The 19,202-nt window shown below is 39.5% G+C and overlaps 1 protein-coding gene across 1 annotated transcript in view; it reads left to right on the top strand.

Moving 5' to 3' along the window:
• LOC146492532 (uncharacterized) overlaps window positions 1–18,996 on the top strand; it is a 48,170-nt gene extending 29,174 nt beyond the window's left edge. Inside the window, exons 5-9 of the mRNA XM_085149220.1 lie at window positions 16,507–16,569; window positions 16,650–16,754; window positions 17,010–17,149; window positions 17,404–17,510; window positions 18,240–18,996. Coding sequence (XP_085005346.1) covers window positions 16,507–16,569; window positions 16,650–16,754; window positions 17,010–17,149; window positions 17,404–17,510; window positions 18,240–18,360 — 536 coding nt within the window. The 3' untranslated portion in view covers window positions 18,361–18,996. The remainder of the gene's footprint in view (window positions 1–16,506; window positions 16,570–16,649; window positions 16,755–17,009; window positions 17,150–17,403; window positions 17,511–18,239) is intronic.
• The last annotated feature ends 206 nt before the right edge of the window (window positions 18,997–19,202 follow it).

Here is a 19,202-nt window from a genome sequence, read left to right as displayed (position 1 = left end):
TCACAGCTGTGTTCCCCAGGAAAAGGAACAGAAAGGTGTTCTCCTTATGACCAACAGCCTCTCGAACGTCGTTGGTGTGGTGTTCCTGGATTTCCGTCAACCCCTTCATGATTATTGCTGTGTTTATGGGATCCATCCTTTTGAGGTGACTAACTGGAGCCCAAAATGCCATGACACTTGAACCCAGTTGATGTTTCCGCAGTCACCGTGTCTGTCTCTGCTGCGAAGGATCCTCGTATTTCTGTGACCTCGTCTGGTGTCTGTTCCTTTCTCTGTAAGAGACAGAAAACCAAAACACCTCTCTTCCTAGCTCTAACAATCTAATGTTGCTGTCTACTGATCTTTTGGTGATTCAGAATTTGTTTAGAATATTCAGAATGTCCCAAGGACTTATCCTAATTTAGTGTATGTGTGTGTAAGCGTGTTTGCATTTAGCCCGCTGCACTCAAGGCATTTCTTACACTTTATCAGTCCGGACTATCGCCGAACGAAGCTTATGACCTTCAAAAAACCGAGTGCCAACTCATTATAAGCACATTTGCAAGATATGTATAAAAATGATTAAAACCACTCATTCTAATAAAAGACATAAACAAATTAGCCATTTCTAAATCTAACATGTGTCCATTCAATGAAGCTAGAAAATTAAAAGAAAAGGTTAGTGACCTCGTATCTTAGAAAGTATCAGACTTTCTCCTATCCAGTGTCGTTGCTCCAGTCTTGTTATCCTGTGTTAGGGAATGAAATCAATTTAATTGTCATATTAGATCTGTTCAACTCCTGGCTCCGCCCAGAGCCTGCGTCTTCACAATTGTCTACAAACAAAACCTGTATTATTATGAACTTCACTTCAACATGAACTTGTTGACTACTTTTGACACCTGTAGATAGAAGATTAACATGGGGTTATAACAATCACTGTAATACAAATGTTAATATGTCAATAGCTTCAATAAATGTTCAATGCAATGCTTGTTATATGATTCTGATGTAACAATAATGCTGATGCTAAAATAACAGTAAAACACACCCTTTTTATCCCTTACTGACCACAGCAGGGGCCTCTATGTTTTAATTCAGCCATGAAGCTCACCTGATTCATCACTGAGCCCCACCGGCACTGGCATTTGACAGGGTGGTGCTGCATATTCTTCCTTTAATGTCACTATTTTCAATCTGTTAATTAGAGTGCTTAAACATGAAGTAGACTACGTCCACCACAAGTTAATACAACTGTGAATGTGGCCAATTATCAATCTATTACCAATCAATAACAAAAAATAGCTTTTATTTTATGCATGCTTTTAGTCAACCACTCACCCACAGGATCTCCAATCCCAGAAAATTCCTTCTCCTCATTTAATGAGTCTGTCCTCCTTCCATGCCCTGGTAACTGGTCCATCCAGAGCTGTATCATTATGAAATATACATACAACAAGCCAAACCACACTTTGGTCACACCAACCCTTTTCCGCCCTGAAGATGTCCAACGCCATCTTAGTCTGGACTGTCAAAGGTGACTTTAACGCCGACTGTTCCGACAATCCATTTATAACATTTCCTGGTCAGATTAGCCAATCCCTGCACACTGGAATAAACATAATCAACATGATCAACATTTTTCCTGCGTGTTATTTCACCATTTTATGAATTCCAATGGTCCATCCTTATGTGGTTTGCTACATTATGTTTATCTAGAACTCCACTCTGTCTCTAAATGTTTGAAGAATTTTTCATGTTTGGGGTCAAGTTTTAAGAATTTGACCATACGTGAAATTAATGGTGTTATTGTAACATGGTAGACTAGTGTGCCTGTGTTAATTCAGCTCCATATTATTGTGTGAAGTTGCACTGGGTTGGGAGTGGTTTTTTGTGTGTGTGTCACATTTTTGGTGAGCCAATGGCTGGAATTCGGTTTGACTAATTACAGACAGGTGTACTTGATTGCACTGATACACTGGTCTACTTATAGCCCACACTACAAACACTGCTATGTCATTTTGTCTCTCTGTGCATGTATGTAATGTGATAATCTGATATGTTTGGGATCAATGGGTTTTGCGCTATGAATTTTATACTGAAGGTGTCATTTTGTCTCTCTGTGCAGGCCAGGGCCTATTATATGCCACAGCCTAAAGGCAGCATAGTTGCACAGGTTGGAGTGATCACTGGCTATATGCAGGGTAGTGGGTCTCCAAGGACAACTTCTACCCCTGTTAAAGGCAACATGTGGAGTGCAACTGGCCGTGTGGCATAGCTGGCTCTGGCCTTGGGACTGTGTGTTTTTATTTGATTCATGAATGGGACACTGGACTGTTTTATCTTTTATCTCTTGATATTTTTTGTCACTAACTTATCTTTTAGAATTTTATTGACTGTCATCGTTTTGCCCACGACTGAGACGGTTGGTCAGACCTAAAATCTTTCTTTGGGTGTGTTACATTATCACCCCCATCGGGGCTTACCTTTCCCACTTCTGATGATATTCCTCCCTATTCTTTGCAAGTACCCGCTTTTGGTGGCGAGAAACTGTTGGTGTGGTCAAGTGGGTGCTGTAAAACAAAAGCTCAGGACAGAACAGTTATCAGTCACGTACTTCATACAAAATTAGCATATATTGAATTTCATATTGATCCTCTGAGTGTAATGGTACATTTTAATTTTAATTTATCAAAGCTAAACACAATAATTTTCTTTATTTTGCTCTTGTTCTTGTGCAGCACCACATGCCCCTGTCGGTTCTATCTTACTTTTCTAAATTATTGACTATTTCAATGGAGAACCTAAATGACGTGGACCAAGGTTTGTCATTACATATCTCTATTTTGAATGTGACAAGTCTATCATTCCCCTGTTATTCATCGACATCAGTTGAGTTTTTTGACTTTTTCTATCTAAATTAATTGGCTTTTTTTTTTTTTTTTTTTTTTACAGTGGCCCGCTATGGTTAATAATAACATGTTCAGTCTTGAGTGAAATCAAAGCTTCTCTTCACTTTAGCATTTAACATTCCCAACAATATAATGTGCTGCATTAATCGAAACACAAGTAATAAAACACAATTTTCTTCATGTAAACATCAATAGCTCAAAATTAGCAACCAAAGGGTTAAGTCTGCAGTTCACACTCATGTGAAGCTACAGCCTCCCCCTTTAGTCTCTGTCCTCCTACTCTTGCAAAAACAAAACAAAGCGAGACAAAACATCCACCCTTCTTTTACAAGCTGGGTGAATTGTTTGTGGACATTTACTAATCCTAAAGTCGGTACCGTTTTTGTCTCAGTATCAAGTCAGTTAAAACTTTTAGTCGTCAGTCCATCACAGTCCAGTCACATGCATACATTCACACACATTCATACCAGATATTGCTGATAATGGAGTCCCACGTGGAACCTATTCGAGGCTCCATCACCAGCAAGATGACGTCATCATTTTAAAGGAAAAACAGTTCCTTGTTTTTTGGACTGGATTGACTCGCTGCAATCCTTTTAGGCTCAGGACTTCTCATGTGATCAATGTCCCATATAAGTGAATCTCTCCAGAGCCCATTATAATTATGGAGAAAAATACTTTGCGACTGTTTCTAGTAATCATGTTTTATAGCGCTTTAAAGTTCAATCTCTCAGGCCTGGATTAAAGAGCTGATTTGTTAAATCAGGAACTCACAAAATACCAAAATATCACCACCGGTGGATCACTCCTCTCAGATGTTCTTATTTCAGTGCACTGTAACAAAAGCAAAAACAAACGTAACCAATAAAATACTCATATAATAACAAATACTGGGGCCCGTTGGAAACATGTCCAAGCATAAAACCATCTTTCTCTCTCTTAGAGAAAGAAAACAATCCAAACCTCACTGATAAAATCAACCTAGTGTTAAGCAAAACCCAAAATCAACCAAAACTTCACCAGAAAGTTTTTCTCCGTCCAGGGACAATATTGTGTAAGCATACAGGTACCGTAACTTCTTTTTGCACTGACAAAAACATGTTGGACTTATTTGATTCAATAGTGGACACTAGTTGCACACAAATGTTTTGCTTTGGTAAAAACTTAAACAACTGAGTTAAATCAACACAAACTTTTCATATTCAGTAAACCTGTGCATTTTGTGTTCATAAAACACGATTAAGACATGTTCAGATGGAGTAAGTTAAGCTCCTGGAATATTTTAATCCTTCACAATTCTGTCATTTTATTTCAACACTATTCAATAACTTTTATCCAAATTCTACTTGGTCCCTTAAATACTACATGTTGTCTTCATATTGCCTACGGTTCAACAAAGTCTAAATTCTGGTTACCATAAAAAGTGAATGGGTCTACAACAACTACCATCCTCCTATCTTTATCCTGATTGCACGAGGGCTGGGAAATAACTCTAAAGTGATATGTTACGAGGCAGGGTGCACCCCGAACCGGTCACCAGTCTATCACCTAGAAACAAACAACCATTTACACTTACATTCACGGATAATTTAGAATCATCAATTAACCTAGCTCTAATAGCTTCATGACTTTTCACTGTGGCAGGAAACCAGAATACCCAGAGAGAAACCACTGCAAACTAGCCAGACTGTGGACTTGCACCCAGGACCTTCTTACTGTGGAGCAACAGCACTCACCAGCATGCCAACAATGTAGGAAATACAGGGAAGCTATGATTTCCTGTTGAATTTTGTACAGATCTTTAAAGCCTGAGGCAATTGTGTTAAATACCTGTGGGATGTTTACATAAATCCAAGGGCTGGCCCCCTTTTCTTCTTTTTCTTTTATATTTTATTATTGTTATTATTTTTATTTTATTTTTTTTTTTCAGTGTGTTCCTCCTTCAATTAAATCTCAATCACAAAAATGTGGTGCTCCGAAATAAGGCTCACACCGTTAATTCATCATTTTCACTCTGTACCACTGCTCCTTATCAGGCTGTGTGAAGCACAGTAAACAATTCAGTCGAGGCCTTGAGCCATAAACAGACATCACTCACAGACATTGTTTTCATAACCGAACTGCCTTAGACCCTGTCCCCTAAATCTACACAAATGCCCTCTGGGTGACATGAAATGCATTTAACCAATTAAACAATCAATGGCTTCTAGTTGTTGTAACAAATTCTGTATTTGGACGTTTGTGTGCAGCATTTTGCGTATCAGCATAGCATTTGTTAGTAAAGCATTCTTCATTGCAGCAGCGTGTGTGTATCACTCTTCATTGCACAAACATGTGTAGGTGTATGTGTGTATGTGAGTGTGTGTTTGGATCACTTCTCAATGAATTGAATCAGCATTTCGATTTGTGTGCGTGTGTGTGTGTGTCATTTCTCAGTCAATCAACGAGTGCATATGTGTTCATATGTGTTTCTCTTGCTTCTGAGTCAGTGTATGTAAATGTGTGTGTTTGTGTGTGTGTTTGTGTTCATCACTTTCCTGTTCTGGTGTTCTGGGTAAACCATGGCCTGAAGCGTGCTCTGGGGTCCTGCTCTCCTCCTTTTCAGTCCGTTTGGGTCCATTGGTGCTGCTGCCCAAAGTTCTCTCCATACTGGTTCTGGCCCCAATTGAGGCAGTCCTTTTCTCCAGTGTCCTGCATCTTCTCCTTAACTTGGCCCTTTTTGCTTCTGTAGGTTCTTCAGGGTTTGCTCCTGGTGTTGGAGCTTCTCGTCAGGTTTGACAACCTCCTGCTCCAGCAAGCTCCGGCCTGATTTTAAGTCCTGTATCTGGGACTCCAAGCCTGACTGATGGGTTCGATTAGCAGCCAGCTCCTCCTCAGGCATGCTCAGTTTCTGCTCTGATGCCTTGAGCTCTTACTGAGGACAGAAACCTCAGTCTTTTCCGTACACGTCAGATTGAAGTTTATTGATGTTTTCCTTGCTTTGCTCCACGGCCTTCTGCAGCTCTGCTGTTCGGCTCTTCTCAGAGGTCAGCTCCTGGCTGAGCCCCGACACTTGTGCCTTCAGCTTATGTTCTTCTGCTGCTTTTGTCCAATCTGAGGTGCCTTCTGACCTCAGTTACTCCTCGTGTCTCTGGCACGCCCTTTTTGCTGCCCGATCCTCCGTGTTAGTCCATCACTGTCCTGCACAGTTTTAATGCAGAGTTGTTAAGGTTAGCATTCTTTTGCTCGGCCTCACTTTTCATCCGGGCTTAATAGGCGTCTCGTCACAGCTCTGTCAGCTGAAGCTGTCTGGAAATCTCCCCCGTGTAGTGAAACGGGCCTTGGATTTAACGTTCTCCGTCTCCGCTGCATGAGATCTCTTTCCTGCAGCACTGTTGACATTCTCAGGTTGTTGTTGTGAGTCCAGCTGCTGTAGCATTTGGTCAGGGTCACATCAAAGATGGTAGAAGGGAGAGCAAAGATGGTAGAGGGGAGAGCAAAGATGGTAGAGGGGAGAGCAGGAGTCCAGGTCAGCCTCGGCTTTCCGGGCCGACAAAGCAGCCTGTAATTAAGCATAAAGAGAAAAAACAAAAACAAAACAAAAACAGACGAACAGGAAAATGATGTTGTTTGAAAATAATGTTGTTTTGGCTATGTTATTCAGAGAGGGGCCAGGCCTTCAGCCTTCTCCCCCCCTTTTTTTTTGTTTTTTCTCACTATATAATCAACTCCTAACCCACCAAGTTGACAGGACAACACAGGTACACGTTAAAATTCTTAAGATCATGTTTAATAATTCAAAAAAGGAATTTTATTTCATTCAATAATCACTTATATTAATCAATCAGAGGAAAACATGTCACAATTTGACTCTTTTAACCACTAAATTTGTTGTTTCATCACTGGTTTGTGATTTACCAGTGTCTGTCTTTTTGAAGTCAAGTTGTTGTCCTGCAACCCAGAGAGTTTATTTGTTAGTATTGGATAGACTTTATCATTTAACATCAGGTGTATGTTAAGTTTCGCTGCTTTAACCTTGCTTGAAAATTTTCACGTGTTCATGAGTGTAAGCTGTTTCTTCATTGCGTGTGTGTGCGTTTGTGGGTGGGTTATTTTAACTTTTTTTTTTTTTTTTTTTTTTTCTTCTCAAGCAAGGCATTTCTCCAATTGTGTGTGTTTTTAATTTTGTTTCCCAAATTTTGATTTCCCACCTTAAATAACAGCATTCCATGTCTTCAGCCAGGAATTAGAGCTTGCTTGTGAGATTCAGGGACACATGGTGCCAAAAACAATTCAGTGAAAAACTTGCCTGAAAATTTCCAGTGATGGTAACCGATAACTGGAGGAGAAGATGTCCTTTAAGCTTCTTTTTCGGGTGGGGACAAAGTGAGAGGTCAACCTGTAAAATTTTGAGCCAGAGCTTGGCATGTGTGTCGTCCCAATTTTATTAATCTATCCTTTTGCTGCTGTACTCAGGTTTCCTGGTTGAGAGAAATCCACCTGTATTAAGAGACTAAAACATTCATTTACTATTTTTCTTACAACATCCATTTAATTCATCTACCTAGATTTTACTCTCTCTCTTGGTGCATAGTTCACACAGTCAGGCAGTTGCCTTTTATGGGCATGCAAGTTTCCGGTCACTTACCCCCAGCAGCTGCGAAGCCGTCTCTCCCATATCAAAACCCAGCCAAACATTAAACATTCACCGTAGTGATTTAAAACTTTCTTTGTAATATTGTAATCAGCAAAATCAGCGTTTTAATTACAGGCATGTATCATTGTTTGCAAATCATATTTATATAACTCAATAACACGCTAAACAGGAAGTCCTCTGTGGGCTTCACAGCAGCCACCTCATTTGCATGTTCACACACTATCTAAAAATAGCTCGCAGCGCACTGTCGTCACACACAGCCTCGTTTCACACTCAACTCTCTATGTTATTTTACAAAGACGTCTTATATTTACACTCACTCTCAGGCCTGAAAGTTTTAGCGCCTACACAATTTTGACAAATTTAAGATAACGGGTCCAACCGAAGAAAGTCCAACTTTTTTGTAATCAATTAACCAGTATCAGACTCTAACTGTATCTGGCCTCATCTCTAAAATCCCTACGTCAATTTACAGTGCCCAAAAAAGCGCAGATAAGGAGACTCTAACTCCTAGCTTGTTCCAGGATGCCCTGTACCCCACAGTCAAGCCAACTGAACTAACCCTGTTCGCCGACAGGTCAAGGTCGCGCGTCCGCGGCCAGGAGGGAGCGTAACCTCCGGGCTATGCGCCTCTTAGTGGACTCTAACCACCGTTCTAACAAAATTTATAATACTTTTAAACCGCCGTCAACCCTCTAAAACAAGAGTATGACCGACGCAGATGCAACGTTATGGACAATGGAGCCTCTAACTCTCAACATGGCCAACACAGATGCAATCCTTTAAACCAATGGAGACTCTAACTCACAAAATGACCAATTCCCTATCAAACTACCTGAGACTTTAACTCAGTATTATTTTCCTTTACCTTGGGACTCTAACCCAGTATTATTACTTTTAAGCTTATTTCAAGTTTCAACACTCATGAGATTTTTTCATCAAAATCAAAACAGGCCTTCACCAGTAATTTCAGTGAGTAGACTTTTAATTTATACAATCCAATTTGGCACAGTTTGGATTTACATTCAACAGGTTGTGCCTTACCTTTAGATGTGCTGGCCTGCCCACTCACGTCAGACCACTGGCTCGTGCCTGCCCGTTCGACCACCTCGGACCGTCCAAACCTCCAAACCTTCCCCCTCAATACCACAGGACGAGCCCCCAAAACTGTTACGGATTCAAATATTGAGGAGGGATACAGGAGGAAAACCCAAAATAACCACACTGGTCCGGCCGGGTCAAGTCAAACGATGATTTAATGAACACACGCGTGGGAGATGGACACCATACATCAGACAGCATCAGATCTCAAAATGGTGGAGCCTTGATCAAACTCTTATAGCCTCTAGTGGCCCCCACCTAATCATCAGAGCCTAAACATTCACATTCTTTCTCTCACACAGCGCCTAAGCTACAACCTTGGCTCCCTGTTTATCTGCTCCTGCTAAGATGGGGCAGTATGCTCTGTTCTCTTCTAATCAGACAAATGAGGTGATGACTTTCTGTGAACAATATTTCCTATAACTCAGCAGTATAATGCATCATAAAACAATATCATTCATTCACAATAAATCAGCAGTCTAATATAATGCAAATCAGTTTACCAAATGTAATAGTTATCACCTTCTTCTAATTCAGGAGCATAATGCAAACTAAAACTACATAATAATTCACAATCTTTAATTAGGGGTCTAACATGGCATAAAATAATATCATAATCCGACAATACTAAATATGTTTTTCTACGTGTGTGTATATATGTGTGTGTGTGTGTGTGTGTGTGTGTGTATATACATATTTTACAAATTAAATAGAGTAAACAATAAAATAAAATATATAAAATATACAGACGTTGGTAGTTGGACATGTGCAAAACAAGTGGCATTAATATACAGTGTGTGGTGCATAATGTTGAAGTTCCAGTAGTGAAGCTGAGGTGTCTATGAAGTGTTCAGCAGTCTGATGGCCTGGTGGAAAAAGCTTCTCTCAGTCTGCTGGTTCAGGACCGGATGCTGCAGAACCTCCTTCCTGATGGAAGTAGTCTGAACAGTTTATGGCTGGGGTGACTGGAGTCCTTGATGATCCTCCCCGCTTTTCTCAGGCACCGCTTCCTGTAGATGTCCTGGAGGGAGGGAAGCTCACCTCCAATTATCTGGTCAGAGCACCGCACTACTCTCTGGAGAGCTTTGCTGTTTTAAGCGGTGCTGTTGCCGTACCAGGTGGTGATGCATCCAGTGAGGATGCTCTCAATGGCACAGCGATAGAAGGTCCTGAGGATGCGGGGGCTCATGCCAAATCTTTTCAGTCTCCTGAGAAAAAAGAGGCGCTGCTGCACCTTCTTCACTGTTTTGTTTGTGTGTACTGACCACGTAAGATCCTCAGCCAGATGTACACCAAGGAAGCAGCAGCTGACAGATGGAGAGAATAGACAGACTGTTCCCTGTTTTTGAAGGACTGCTAGAGAAGTTTAAAATAACTAATTGTCTATCCTGAATCAGTCTTATTATGTAATGTTCAAATAATGTTATCATCCAGTGTTTTCAGTGTGGGAGAAAGTACTCAGGGCCTTCAAGTTACACACTATGAAAGGCAGCAACAAGTTTAATGTTCAGAAACCTAAAGTATGTATCAGCAGCAGAATGGAGCTAAAAATAAATGTTTGTTTCAGTTCTATGAAGCTTTGAGTATTTTGGATTAGTAGCACTGCTGTGTTTGTTGCATCATATTGCTGTAATTGTTTATATGCTTTATATATTCTGAGGTAAGTTGATCTATAGTGTTACATCATATTCTATAAGGATGTTATGTGTTTGTAGACTTTCTGCCCAGTTTGACCCACTTAGCAGAAGTCAGCCTGTTTTTTTTTAAACAATGTCTTTTTTTATTAAGAGGTTTCCTTTTATACACATAAACATCAACATATATATTATACATATAAACAGAAAGAAAAGAGAAGGATTACAGATGATCTGTACATTAAGGTTAAGTAGTACATTTAAGCTGTAAAATGAGTTCAGATCTTCGGCTGTGAAATAAAAGGAAAGAAAAAAAAGGGAAAGAAAGAGAAAAAAGAGAGAAAAATATAAACAAATGTATAATATATCCCAAAGTAACATAATCCCTGCAAAACAATCCCATTCATTCCCAACCAGGTCACTGCCTGCACCTGCACACTGTAATTCCACACCTGACTTAAGAGAGTTTGCTGAAAAATTCTTATAGATTTTGAAAAGCATCAAGGAAGGGTCCCCACATGTTTTGAAATTTCCCAGTGGAGTTCTGAAGTGAGTGTCTTATCTTTTCCAGTTTTAGACAGGCCATGAGGTCATATAACCACTGTTTGTGAGTGGGAGGGGCAGCGTCCCGCCACCTCAGTAGAATTGCCCTCCTGGCCAAAAGGGAACAGAATGATAATGCCTGTTTTTTAGAGGCCGGTAGAAGCACCTCATTCCCACTGATGCCAAACAGAGCAAGAAGGGGGCCGGGGGCCAGCGTCACATTGAGAATCCTGGACAGGGTACGAAAAACCTCTGACCAGAACTGAATGAGGTTGGGACAAGACCAGTACATGTGGACCAGTGAGCCTTCAGCAGTTTTGCATCTGTCACAATATGGAGTGATTTCAGGGTAGATACGGGATAATCTGGATTTTGAGAAATGGGCTCTATGCACCACTTTGAACTGGATTAAACAGTGGCGGGCACATAATGATGTTGTGTTGACATGTTTGAGTATAGAGGCCCATGTTTCGTCAGAGATTGTCATGTTTAAGTCTTCTTCCCACAGTGTCTTGAGCTTGGATGAAGAGGTATGTGTCAAATTTAACATTTTATTGTAAAGCAAGGAAATCAGCCCTCTATTGGTTGGATTGAGTTGTAGGATAGTTTCTAGTAGTGTAGGCTCTGGTGGAGGGCTTGAGCCTGAAGTCTGGGAACAAATAAAGTGCCTGACTTGCAAGTATCTGAAAAAGTGTGATGGTGGAAGAATATATTTATTAGCAAGTTGTTCAAATGATGCTAGTTTGTTGGCTATGAATAGGTCCTTAAAGTAAGTTATTCCACTTCTGTGCCACTCCGCAAACCCACCATCCTGGGTCGAAGGTTTAAAGAGATGGTTAGATGCAATGGGGCTGAGAAGGGAGAAGTCACAAAGTTTAGAATATTTCCTAAACTGGCCCCATATTTTTAATGAGTGCACCACTACAGGGTTGGGAATGAAGTTGAATGAAGAGGATGAGAGTGGAGAACAAAGTGCAGCTGGTAAGGATATACTGTTGTCACTATGCAATTCCATAGTGACCCAGTCAGGACAACCACTCCGATTATGGTAAAAATACCAAAACACCAAACATCGTATGTTAGCAGCCCAATAATAAAAACGAAAGTTGGGAAGTGCAAACCCACCCTCAATTTTAGATTTTTGAAGATGCATCTTATTAAGCCTTGGGCGTTTACCCTGCCATAGATAAGATGAGATGACAGAGTCCAGCTTATTGAAAAAAGTGTTGGGAATGAAAATGGGTATGGCCTGGAAAAGGTATAAAAATTTGGGTAGAATGGTCATTTTAATTGAATTGATACGTCCTACCAGAGACATAGAGAGTGGTGTCCAGTGGGTAAGGGACCGCTTCACTTGGTTCAGCAATGCACTCACATTTTCTGTGAAAAGGTTTTTATGAGAAGTCAGCCTGTTTAAGGCTCTGATATCTATTCTGTATGACTTAAAGCAGTTATGACATGGTCTGATTTTCTCACCCAATAAAGGAATATTCAATATATCAGTCTACTCTTCATTTTATCAGACACAGTTATCACAGCTTGTACATTTGCTTTTTATAAATATATGTAAGCAATGAGCCAAATTTAGTGATGCCAACATAGTGAAGGAACAACATTTGTCTCTTATATATGATACACCTATATATGCACTGTCAAAGATACTTGTCTTTGAGTGAAGATTTAAGGTGATAAGACATATAAATAACTGCAACTTGAATCTGTACTGAGGCTCAGTATTTGACACAGAGTTCATGTTCACTGCTGTAATAGCTAATAATGATTAATATAATAACTATAATATTGGCCATATTATATTTACATTACCACAGTGAGATGACTTTAGTCTCATGAACAACATTAGCTAATTGTTATTTACTAGCTAATCTTAAATAACTGTTCAGTACAGAAATGAAGCCCAAAAATCATGTTTTACTGTCCTGTGGTCTCAGCCTCAGATACTTATCAAATCACACAAAGCTCTTGTAGAAGCAAACAAACAAATGAAAAAAATATGTTTTCCTTCATTTCTGTCAAACAAAGTTATATGACAGTTTCCAGCGGTTAGTATCATGGTTGCTAGGCAACCTGGGAAGCGCGACGGAGACTAGACCGTCCCATACAGCCCATGTGTTTGCAACAAACTTGCCGTTTATTTTGCAAATCGACCTCAACACTGCCCCTAGCGTCCTGGAGCACTTCCGTTGTGTTTTGGAGTTTGCATGTGTTTTGGATTTTGCATGTGTTTTGGAGTTTGCATGTGTTTTGGAGTTTGCATGTGTTTTGGATTTTGCAAGTGTTTTGGAGTTTGCATGTGTTTTGGATTTTGCAAGTGTTTTGGAGTTTGCAAGTGTTTTGGATTTTGCATGTGTTTTGGAGTTTGCAAGTGTTTTGGAGTTTGCAAGTGTTTTGGATTTTGCATGTGTTTTGGATTTTGCATGTGTTTTGGAGTTTGCATGTGTTTTGGATTTTGCATGTGTTTTGGATTTTGCATGTGTTTTGGAGTTTGTACATGTTTTGGATTTTGTACGTGTTTTGGAGTTTGTACATGCGTTGTCTCTAGGGGTCAACGTAAGTTTCATATCAGATAAGAAAAACATTTTCAGAAACAGTTCAGATGCACTTTTATCATGTTGTCCTATAAATTTGTTCCATCATGTGACTCGGCTGTCATATAAACACTTCTGTGTTCTTATTTAGTCACAGATCAGATCATCACATCTGTCAGGACAGAAAAACTAGCAGCAGTAAAAAGTACTGCAGAGTCTCAGGTTCGTGTTCAGCCCAGGCTCTGTGCTGCAGGTCAGCCCCTCTCTCTCCCCCCACTTTCTTTACTGTTTCAATGGTCTCTGTCCAAAAAACAACAACAAAGAAATATCTGTGAAAAAGTAGAGTTCATAAACTCAAATCATGAATGAATAAATAAATAAAATAAAATGCAAACATTTTATTTTGAAGGAAATTTAGTTTAATTTGTTGAACAAACCTTCAATAAACCCAGAAAGTTGATTCTGTTTATCTGGACTTTGTGTTATCAGTTTTAATTCTAACTATGGACAAAATGTGGTTCAGCTTTTCCTGTCATGACCTCTGCACTTCCTGTTCAAAGCAGCTCACAGAGAGACAGAGGAAGCGAAGCGACAGCAGCATCAGAATACAGAGGACCAACATTTACTTATGATTTACTGCAGAATCAGAATCAGCTTCACATAGAAAAGCTCCAGTTAACAGAGAAACACAGCGACTGAGTGACAGCTCTGCTGTACAGGAAACTGATACTGCTGAAAACTGAGCATCTTAAAATGTCTTCCATCATCGATGAGGATCCAGAGTTGAGCATGAGTGTGAAATACAGCAAAGGAGAGGACAGAGGAGAGAGACTGGAGGGACTGGTCCTCCTCCATGAGAATGTGGACTCCTGCACAGACCATCAGGTCCCTGTTTCAACACAGGACGGAGGTAAGTATCAAATACTGAGGGATCAGGAATCAGGAGAGACTGTTTCCATCTTCTCAATAAAATATCAAACTAATACAGATCCATCAAAGCTTTTGGGTCCAGAGACTCAGTTTATTCATAGTGTGGAGGAAAGTTCAAGCTTTGGTGAAGGTGTGCAGTCTCTGCTCTTATTATGCTTTATATGTTTCTATATTTTTAATGTTTTCTGTTTATTTAGAGAATAAATGATAAAAATTGTCTAGTTTAAAGTATCAGTGTGTTATTTTAGTAAGTGTAGAAACTCTTCAGTCTCCACAAGCTGACAGAAAAGTGTTGGAGGAGTTATCTCACAGATCAGTGGTGAAGGCAGAAATATAAGAAACCAGGAAGTGTTGGTCGACACTGTGGAGCGAGTATAACCACAGAAACTGCTCAAAGCACACTTTTCACAGCTAGTTTTAGCTGACAGGAAATCAGACCAATGAATAACAACTCTGTTTTCATTTCAGCAAATCATGGAGATATTGTTTTAATGACATAATATTCATATTATAATAACCAACATTGTCTTCATGATCTGGTCTTTGTGTGAAACACGGCTGATACACATTCGTCTGTTTCTGAGTCACATCAAAGCGTTTCTCTGTCAGAGTCTCTGTTCTCACATATGTAAAAGTCACCTGAAGACAAACATGTGACAAAGTCTCCTGTAAATATCAAAACTGCTAGAATGAACTTGTTCAGCTCATCATCAGGTCGGCTGCAGGTGGAAAGTCTTTCTGACAATAAACCAATAAAATACGCTTGAAAAATGGGAAACAAATTATGATTAAAACATGTTTAATAATTAAATTAACAAATTATTTTCTCTCCATTTTGCCTTCGTAGAAATAAAAGCCCAGGAGAAGCTTCCAGCTGTGAAAAGAAGCCGTTTCAGAGCTGTTGAAGTGAAGCTGGTGGTTCTGTATGTGCTGATTCTGGCTGGAATCACAACACGCTGTGAGGAGTTTTATTATCATGCTCATGATACACTCCCATGTTAAAATGAGCACCTTTGCTGCCTTAAAAACATGTTTCCATTCAGGACCAAATGAGTTTTGGTCTCTAAGGATAGTTTCCTCTTCATAAAACCTGCACGGTGGCATTTTAAATGGAATTCTCTGATCAATAATATGAGCTGCTGTGTGGTACAGCCTGACCAACACGTTGGTTTTGCTGACTGAGCTTCTAGTATTTCATGAGTCTGTTACTTAGCACTGATTAGCAGGTGTGTGTCTGTGTGCATGATTCCTGGCTCATATCTTGTGTGTGTTGTGGAGGTGGAGTGAATGTTCTTGTTGTTCCTTCAAACTCTTCACTCAACACGGTGATTCTGTGATTATATCAACAAAGCAGACAGGCAGCAGCATCTGCTGCAGACTGATGCAGGTGCAGTCACACTATGTTAGACAGTGGCCGTCTGTCATTGTGCGACTAGTTAGTTCACTTGGTGTATTAAGCAGGTAGCTAACAAGCTAATGTTAGCTCCATTCATCTCATAGGAAAATGAAAAACTTTATTTAAATCATTTTAAATTCTAAATCTTCGGTTTTGTTGCATTTCTAACCAGATATTTTGGTGAGTTTGGAAAAAGAGCAGCTGAAGGACGAGATGGAAGGTAAGAAACTATTAAAAACTGTCAGAGTTGGAGACGGATTTGAAAGGTAACTGATTTTACATTTTGAATCAGCTTCTTGTGTTAAGATAAAAAAAGAAACAAACCAAATTACAGCAGCTGACCTCCCAAAATAACATAAACAGGAGAAACTGTTCACAGTCAAAGGCAGCTCAGCCCTACAAACTCCTTCGAAGTGAAACAGGAAACACACAGTGAGAGCTGCACTTCCACAGGAAGTACCTGATCACATGGAAACACCTGTGATATGAGGAAGTGTTGATTCCCAGTGTTGTCTGTTCTTTCAAAGCATATAGATAACATCTCTGACTACAGGTGTAGAAATGCTGTTTGATTCTTCACCTTCTTCCTCCACACTGAAGCACAATTATTCTGAATCTTGTCAGTGGTTTTTGTTCACAGTTGATACGTATTTAGCTCATCAGATTTCCTGTAGTTCTAACACCTCCACCCACAGGACATGTTAAAGAACAATGGCTGCAAGTTTCTGACTCTTATTGATATTTGACAAAGCAGAGGAAGAAGATTATTTCTGTTCAATGTTTCACTCATTTTATTTTATTTTATTTTGATTTCACTGAAATATTTCAGATGCTTTGAACAAGAGTGAATTCAACAAAATGAAGAACAGCCACACTGAGGATGAACTTCAAGGTAAGCAAACACCAAGTTCTTATATCACAGATATATTTGCAGAACATTTTAACCTAATTTGAATCTTTTTTTCTCTAAAGACACAAAAACCAGCCTGACTCAGTTACAGAGCAGTTATGATGAACTGAGTAAAAACCACATTCAGCTACAGGAAGAAGTGAAGAAGCTGAAGGAGAAGATAGAAGGTAATAAAGTTTGAATAACTAATAGAAAACATCAGTGTTACACAGTGATAACCTGATTGTGTCTTTGTCTTGAATCCTAAATGTTTGATGCTGTGTAACAGTTTCTCTGTATAAATGTAAGTTTCAGTTAATTATGAATAAGAGAGAAAACCTGAGTTTAAATGAAGTATTTACAGGGAAAATGACAGGGACCAAAGATTAATGTGATACAACATGACACAAAGTCTGACTTTAAAACATGTGTTTGACTTTAAGAGAAGTGTGATGAAGGATGGACGAGATTTGGAAGCAGCTGTTACTTTAAATCCAGTGAGATTAAAACTTGGTCTGACAGCAGGAGAGACTGTCAGGATAAAGGAGCTGATCTGGTGATGATAAACAGCAAAGAGGAACGGGTGGGTGTGTTTGTTCATGTCTGTGTGATCTTTGATGGAGCTGACAGTCATCTGTTACTTGTGTTTTTGACCTGCTGTCAGTCTGTGACCTGCTTCCTGTTTCCACTCTGATGGATTTCTCTCTGATTTCTGCACAATGGAAGAAAAGTTTCATCACATTTATTCTTCCTTCAGACATATTCACAAGATGATGTCACCACAACAGAAGTGCTGAATTATGACTGGAGACAATATTTGTGTCTCTTCTCAAACAGGAATTTGTCAGGAAATTCAGAGGATTCTTCTGGATTGGTCTGGAAGCCAAAAACACATCAGGAGGATATGAATGGGAATGGGTGGACGGAGCACCGCTGACAGAAACGTGAGACATTAGTTTGTTTCTATTCCAGAGTTATTATTTAGAAGTGAAACATTGATGTTTTGGAAGATAGATCAGCAATACATGAGTTGAGCTATTTTCCAACAGCCCCACAAACTGAATGTAAAGAAAAGCAGAAATCCTCCTTTGAATGAACAGCTGTGCTTGAACTCTCTTCATCTGCAGTCTGTGATGACGTTCAGTTACAACAAGTCAGTTTGAAGAAATCAGGATTGAAACATGTTCAAAGCAGCGACCGACACATTTCACTTTGTTCAATTTGTCTTCATGTTTTTTGTGCTGTAATGTTTCTTTTCTCACAGAACAAAAACTGTTTCAGAGAATTCCTGTCTCTTCTTCTTTGGTGTTTGTAAAACTTCAGAACATATGAAGGAAGAAGCTTCAGTAAATATGACCTGATAGACACACATTTCAAAGTGATGTCTGTAAACAGCTGACAAAACAATTTCAAACAGCAGAAAGTCAGCTCTGACTTCTTTTTATTCTCCATTTTTACAGCAGGAAGATTTCATATTCATCAAAGCTTGAAAGCTGTTTTAGTGTGCATGATGATTCTCAGAGAAAAGTCTAAAGGAGGGAAAGTGGGCGAGAAACCTGGGAAAGAAATACAGGAAATATTGGAAATATTCCAAAAGAGACTCATATTTATATGAATGTGACAATAGTTATGAGTTTAGTCCAGTTTCATATCAGATTTGATCTCTCTGACAGGTTCTTGGAAGAAGGATATGGGAATCCCGGTTATGGTTTCTATGGAGTCTGCTGTGACCGTGATGGGAGATGGACAGATTCATATTATTCCTATTCAAAGACCTTCATCTGTGAGAAATGAGTTTGGTGCTTTGATGTAAATGTTTGAATAATCCAACCAAAGACACCTCACTATGAAATGTCCTGCATGAGCCTCAGACTCAGCTTACAGTCTTTACTTGTTCATTCTGCATCATATATTGATTACATATATTGTCCCTCTGTGCTCTGTGCTGTACAGTAAGGTTGGAAGTCATCCACACAAAACCTTGAAGTACTTCATTACTCTGTAGTTCCAGCAAATTGTTCAAATAAAAGTCAAAGTGCAGCTTGTCTTTACTTTGGTTTACTTGGTTTATTCATCAGTCTGTTGGTCCTAAAACTTCAGTAAACGTCTTCTTCAGTTTCTCTCAAACAGCTGAAAGTAGCTGCTTCTTACTTTTAGCTACAAATCAGGAACCAAGAGACTGAAACCAGCACAAATTCAGTTTGTCAAACTTACAACGTGTGAATAAGTGAAGATGAATCCGTTTAAAACAGCTTTCCTTCTTCTTCTTCACTTACATCAAAACACAACTTTACCTTCCTGCTTAGTTTGCAGCGAGCTGCCTGCACAGCGTTAACACACTGAAGGTCAAAGTTCATTTCAGCATGACAGAAAGGAAAAGTCCAGAAACAACAACCCTCACAGTGGACACGGTTAAAGTCTGTTGATTTTAAAAAAAAATTTTTTTAGGGGGCCTAGAACTGAGCCCTGTGGGACACCCCACAAGAGAATAGCAGGAGGACGACACATGGTCACAGAGACAGACACAAAAAGTTCACGGAGTCAAGTTCTTCTCTTTCCAGGCTCTATTTTTCACCAGAGCTACAATATCCAGAGTCGTACGTAGTGAAGAGTCAAAGTTATTAACAAGATAATCG

This window comes from Neolamprologus multifasciatus, chromosome 22 (genome assembly GCF_963576455.1).
Source record: "Neolamprologus multifasciatus chromosome 22, fNeoMul1.2, whole genome shotgun sequence".
NCBI classification, from domain to species: Eukaryota; Metazoa; Chordata; class Actinopteri; order Cichliformes; family Cichlidae; genus Neolamprologus; species Neolamprologus multifasciatus.
This window is presented reverse-complemented; position numbering and strand designations above follow the sequence as displayed.